Here is a 6,000-nt window from a genome sequence, read left to right on the forward strand (position 1 = left end):
GAACTTACTTACACATTATGAAATTATGTTTTTTGCACTTACTCAGCATTTCTTGGTATTTTGTAGTAGCAGAATTTTTCAAGATATGGATTCCTCCACAGTAGCAGAAATGAAACAGGAGTTCCCCCATCTTAGTCCACAGACCCTTTTTGTAGCCTCTGACTTTTTGGGTCGCCACTTTTCACTTTAGTTCCTCCGTTCTTTAAGACTAAAGGCCAGCTATTATTCACATCATTTTGGTTTCCAAAGAAGCCAAGTCCTCACCTGTTTTTTGTTTTTGGCATCTTGTCAAAACCAATGTATGTGTTATCACTCTTCAGAAATCTTATTTTCTCTGGCCACATCCTCAAAGGGCTTAAATCCCATGAGACTTTTCCATTGCCGTCTTCCTCAATTTCTCCTGTATTTGCCTTATTGGGCACTCCCTTCTTGATACATTTTTCTCCCTCAATCCTGAGGTGCCTCTCTTTCCTGATCTTGTTTCTACAAAGCTCTGTCCCCAGTGCTGGCTCCTCTTCCTCTGCCTGCATCTCACACTTGGCTCTTCCTCAGTCTCTTTTCTTCTGTTCTCCTTTCTGCCTGCCTGCCGTCCCTGGATTGTGGCGTCGACTCTCCTCCCTCTGGCTGTTGTCTGCCTATGCATAGCCTTGGCAGCAGATCCATATACCCACCTGCCCACTCAGACCCCTGGGGCTCCCAAATGCATCATCTGGCGGCGCTAACATTTTGCCAGAGGTTCTGATCTGTAGGAATGGGAAGTATGTCCTCCTCCAGAATGTCCTGGTTTTCATCTTTTTTTCTCTCAACGACACAACAAACTGAAATACTCAATTTGCTCTTTAAAGAAAAATGATAATGTATTACCAAGGCACTGACAGTGTTGAAAGTTAAACCCTGAAAGGTCTCATTTCAGGGAGGAATCATGATTGCCATTGGTAAAAGAAGAGGCGGAAGGACACTGAGAATGTACATCTGTACACATGGTGCCCCGTAAAGATGTGATGGAATAATGTTAAGACTAGTTGAAAATTATACCCCCTAAATACTATTAAGTGACTATTCACTTACTGAAATGAATTCTTTGTGTGTGTGGGTTTTTTTCTAGATTTTCCTCTTTAAAAGGATGTCATTGACGAGTCAGAAAAGTATGCAGAGTAATAATGAGCCACTCCCAGAGATAAAACCAATAGGAGATCAAATAGCTTTTAAAAGCAGTAAGAAAGATGCCAACCAGAACCACATGGGGCAAAATCATCAGGATACTTCACCCCCAAATATGGAGAGAAGGTCAAAATCTTGTATAATACTATAAATATATATTTATGTTTCCGTGGTCACCAAGCACATCGTAATTTATACTTGAAAAACATTATGACTTCTGAAGGAAAGTTTCTGATAACAAACTTCTAAAGATATAAGTTAATAATAAGTTTTATTTGGTTTGACTGTTACGACCAGTTTTGGTATTTATTTATGCTAATATTTTTGACAAACAATTTCAAAATATGCGTATCTCAAACTCTCCTTCAAGTGTTGTGGCCTTAACTGTTCAGTGTTGCAATAAAATATATATTTTTATATGTGAAGTTTAAATTAAAACATTTCATAGTTTTTACTAAACAACTTCTTTATAACTTCATAAGGCAATATTTACAATCTCATGACACTGTGACGGTTTTTAATGTATTTGCAATTTTAAAGAACTGAGTCAAAATTGTTTTTAATGAACATTTTAATAAACTATATCTGGTCGTTTCCACTGTTTAAATGTATGAGTCTGAATAAAATGTAGAGGTACTTGGAGTTCTCTATCAGTTGACAGAATGGGGGCCAGAAAAATCTGTTTATGTTTAAAATATTGTGAGACACAAACCTCATTTACCTCCGAGTAGGGAAAATATCAGGGCCACTGTGTAAACAGTACGTCTTCATGGAGAAACTGTCGAAATTTCTTTGCCTCCCACACTTTTCTTTAGGGAGGCGACGTGGCACGGAAACAGGTCAGATTCTGTGGGCTGATCTGGAGTGTTTCACCTGCCACCGGTCGCCACCGTAGCACAGCCAAACGGAGCCGGGCTTGCTCGCTCCAGCTGTCTGTGGCACTGGCCGTGATGAGCAAGGTTGGCTCCATCACACAGTGCTCTGCCACAGGGAATAAGGAGGGTAAAGCTGTTATGTCTCCTCAGGCAGAAACATTGCTGCCCCGTGCTCACAGGTACCGGTCATTCAGTGGAGCAAGCCACCTTCATTTTCACCATTATAGCTCCTAACACACGTATTCTTCAATCACCGTGGCCATTGCCCCATTTGAGGACAGGAAAAGAAACTCCATTCTTGTGTTTCACGCAAGGGGGTGTTAGTCTAGAGGAGATATGATCTTGAAGTCTTACAAAATAGTTTCCTGTGTGAATATTACCTTGAGGGGGACTTTAATTTTGCTGTTGCCGTTATAGTAGTAGTACAGTATTACAGAATACCTTGCCGAAATGTAAGCTATAGGAGCCAAGTGGAAATGCAGCTCGCAGATAGTACTGAGACATGCCAGTTGTGGTAGGCAGAATTCTAAGATGGCCCCCATGGTTCCCGTCGGTGGGTATGCCTGCCCTGAATACTCCTTTCCCCTTGAGTATCAGCAGGAGCAGTGAGGATGATGAAATACCACTCTTTTGCTTAGGTTCCATTACATGGGAAAGGTGAGACATTTTGCAGATGTAATTAAAATTCCAAATCAGTTAACTTCTAAGCAAAAGGGAAATAATCCTAGATGGGTCTGACCTAATCAGGTGAGCCCTTTCAAAGAGGCTCTAGAGGTCAGACATGGAAGAAGTCAGAGCAATTCAGAGTAGTTGAGATGCTCTCCTTTTGGCTTTGAAGAAGCGCAAACTGCCCTATTACAGAGAGGGCCATGCCCAGGGAATTGTGGGAAACCTCTAGGATGTGCGGGCCTCGGTCCTCCAACTGCAAGGCACTGAATTCTGCAAATAACGAGTGAGGCTGGAAGAGGAACCCAATCCTCAGATTAAACCATAGCTCTGGCTGACACCTTGACTGCAGACTTGTGAGGCCCCAAGCAGAGGACGCAGGCTCAGCACTGCCCACGCTTCTGACCCATGAAAATTACGAGATAATAAATATATGTAGTTTTAATCCACTAAGTTTATGATAATTTGTTATGTAGCGATAGAAACTAATAGCACTCTTATTCTGACGAAAGGCCTTTCCGTATGGTGGCTTCCTCCATCAGACACAGCAAAAGAGTTAATGGGGGCTGCTAGCAAGACAGGGATCACAGTCTTAGGTAGCATAATCATGGAAGTGGTATTTTGTCCCCTTCGACACATTCTGTTGGTTAGAAGCGAGTCACAGGGTCTACTCATACTCAGGATGACAGCGTGGAGACCAGGAGGTAAGGGTCATGGGGGCCATCTTAGAGCCTACCCACCATACCAGTCGTTGGGCTGATTACTGAAAAGAATGGGACAGGTTACAGACCAGAGAAAGGGTGCAGTCAGAGCACTTGGAAGAGGTGGACATGAGACAGGCATAACAAACGGACGGGGTCCCCCTGCTTTCTCAGAGGCCTCAGGGCAGATCAGACTTAAATAAGGTGGTTGGTAGAGAATATCAACACCAAGAGTCAATTTTAGTAGTATGAGTAAATACTTAAAAAAAAACTGCATAAAAGCACTGTAAAGTTGTCTGCCCATGGGCTGTAAATGCTTGTGTTACATTTGTTTCCTAAACACAGTTTCATACCTGGCTTTTACTTTGAAGAAATACTAACCGAGCACTTCCTATGTGGTAGATATCATGCCGGAAACTAAGAACAGAGTCACAGTTACAGGGGGGTACAAGGAAGCAAATGGGGAATGACTGCATTCTCAACTGGAGCTCTTAGGGCAACTGAAAAACCTGAGTTTCCTAACTGGATGGAAAGGAGATTAGTGGACACTAAACTTAAACAAAAAACAAACTCTTAAAAAGAAGCCAGAAAAGATCATTGATAGAATGGAATAGAATGATCAATTTATACTAGTTTCAAAAATAAAAGGATTTCTATTTTCTGATAACCTTAGCTTTAATAGAAAGTGGAATGATTTATCTTAATCCCCAAACTATTCATCTTCATTATCTTTTCTGTGAATTCCCCTCTCCTTTATATAATAAATTTGCTTTGGCCATTTTTACTGACCTTTTTGGGACCTGAAAATGGAATCTGTTGACTTGAACATTAGGGGGTCATTGACATTCAGATTACTATGGACCAACTGTTAAATGGATATTAATTTAGAAAATGTCAATAATGGTAGAATTTTTAAGGCATCATAAAACAGCATGCAAATCCATGTCCAAACATTAAAGGAAAAGGAAGAATTGGTAGGCACTACGGCCCTCCTATTTATGAAGAAACTATCCAGTTCTGGAAAGGTGCTTGTATTGTTTTCCTAGGGCTTCTGTAGCAAAATACCGTAAACTGGGTAGCTTAAAACCATAGAAATGTACTGTCTCATAGTTCTGGAGGCCAGAAGTCTGAAATTAAGGTGTTTGCAGGGCATGCTTCCTCTGGAGGCACTAGGGAAGTACCATGCCTCTCTCCTAACTTCCGGTTGCCTCAGACATTCTTTGTCTTGTAGATACATCACTCCAATCCTTTGTCCTCAGGCCTTCTCCTTCGGGGTCTTCACATTGTCATTGTTCTGTGCTATCTCTGTTTCCAAATTTCCCCTTTTTATAAGGACAGTAGTTTAGAACTTACCCTAATGACCTCATTTTAATTTGACTACTTCCTTAAAGACTGTATTTCCAGATAATATCACATTCTGAGGTCCCGGGGCTTAGGACATTAATGTCTTTTCCAGGAGACAGTTCAACCCATAGCTGTAAGTTTGTTTGAGAGCCACTGATCCCACAAAAAATCAATTGTTTATAGTCTCCCGTATTCTTACTATGACTTTCCGAAAATGGAAACACTCTTGCTAAGTCCTAGATCTTTAATGATAAAGTATTTTCAGTAGAGACATTTTGTAGTGTTGAAACTTCTCTCTAAAATACCACTAATTACATCAAAGCAGGAATTGTAGCGGGGTTATCTTTCCCAGGATCCCAGACCCAGGGGGCACGTGTTCAGCATCAAATGATTATCAAATAAATAATGGCATGTGCAGTCATAGATTTGGATAAGGATTTGTTTCTTAGAAGTTTGTATACACATACTGTAAGCTCGAACTCCGTTTTTTAACATATTTACCATATGGTGTATTGCAGTATAATTCTACCCATAGGCCATTATAAATCCGTAGAGGGAAAAGAAAGTCTTTCCATGAGCAGAAGAGAATCTCTTCCAGCAGAAGTGGCGAGCACCATCCGAAGCATCCAAAAGGGGAAAATTAGGCCAACTAAGTTTTAAAATCATCAGGGTTGGCAACAAGAATGAAGCCCAAGTTACTATCACAGACTTCTACTCTCAGGGACCCAAGCGGCAGTGGAATCAGAGATGAAATTCAGAATAATTATTTGGGGAGAGAGCCAGACTGATTTCTTTATCATGCTCCTGAGTTTCAGTTAAGCATTTTTCTGCCTGCTTTGATTTTGCGAGACTACTGAAACTGAAAACATTTCCATACTCAGAATTTCCTTTTGCCAGCAGGGCACATGGTTTAAAGATTTTTCATCTGATAGTAGTTCTTTAAGAATCTTAGAGTATCTTTTTTAGACAGGACTTTAAAATGTGGTTTACTTTTTTACCTTGTAAGAATAAGTCAAGAAGTCAAAAGAGGAGACAAATGAGAAGGTTGGAAAGTCTTCCTCTCAGGAGTGAAAGGGGATATTTTATTGAATTGAACAAACAATGCATTTAAACCGGGGGGTCGTGAAACTAAAGTATTTTCAAAGGCTATGCATGTGGGAGCTGCTGCCACTCTGTTCCAGCTGGTAACTGCTGTTTCTCAAGACTGGGCCCAGCATTGCCAGATATCCTCAGCATTTTATTTTTATTTTATT

General features: G+C 40.7%; 1 protein-coding gene across 2 annotated transcripts in view; it reads left to right on the forward strand.

The window, feature by feature from the left end:
* RPGR (retinitis pigmentosa GTPase regulator) overlaps nucleotides 1–2,291 on the forward strand; it is a 55,866-nt gene extending 53,575 nt beyond the window's left edge. The window contains exon 18 of one of the 2 annotated variants that reach the window (XM_045775703.2): nucleotides 1,106–2,291. In XM_045775703.2, coding sequence (XP_045631659.2) covers nucleotides 1,106–1,312 — 207 coding nt within the window. In that variant the 3' untranslated portion in view covers nucleotides 1,313–2,291. The remainder of the gene's footprint in view (nucleotides 1–1,105) is intronic. The other variant, XM_045775694.2, reaches the window with a different exon arrangement.
* The last annotated feature ends 3,709 nt before the right edge of the window (nucleotides 2,292–6,000 follow it).

Source organism: Ursus americanus, chromosome X (assembly GCF_024610735.1).
Source record: "Ursus americanus isolate L20-20 chromosome X, mUrsAme1.1.p, whole genome shotgun sequence".
Lineage (NCBI taxonomy): Eukaryota > Metazoa > Chordata > Mammalia > Carnivora > Ursidae > Ursus > Ursus americanus.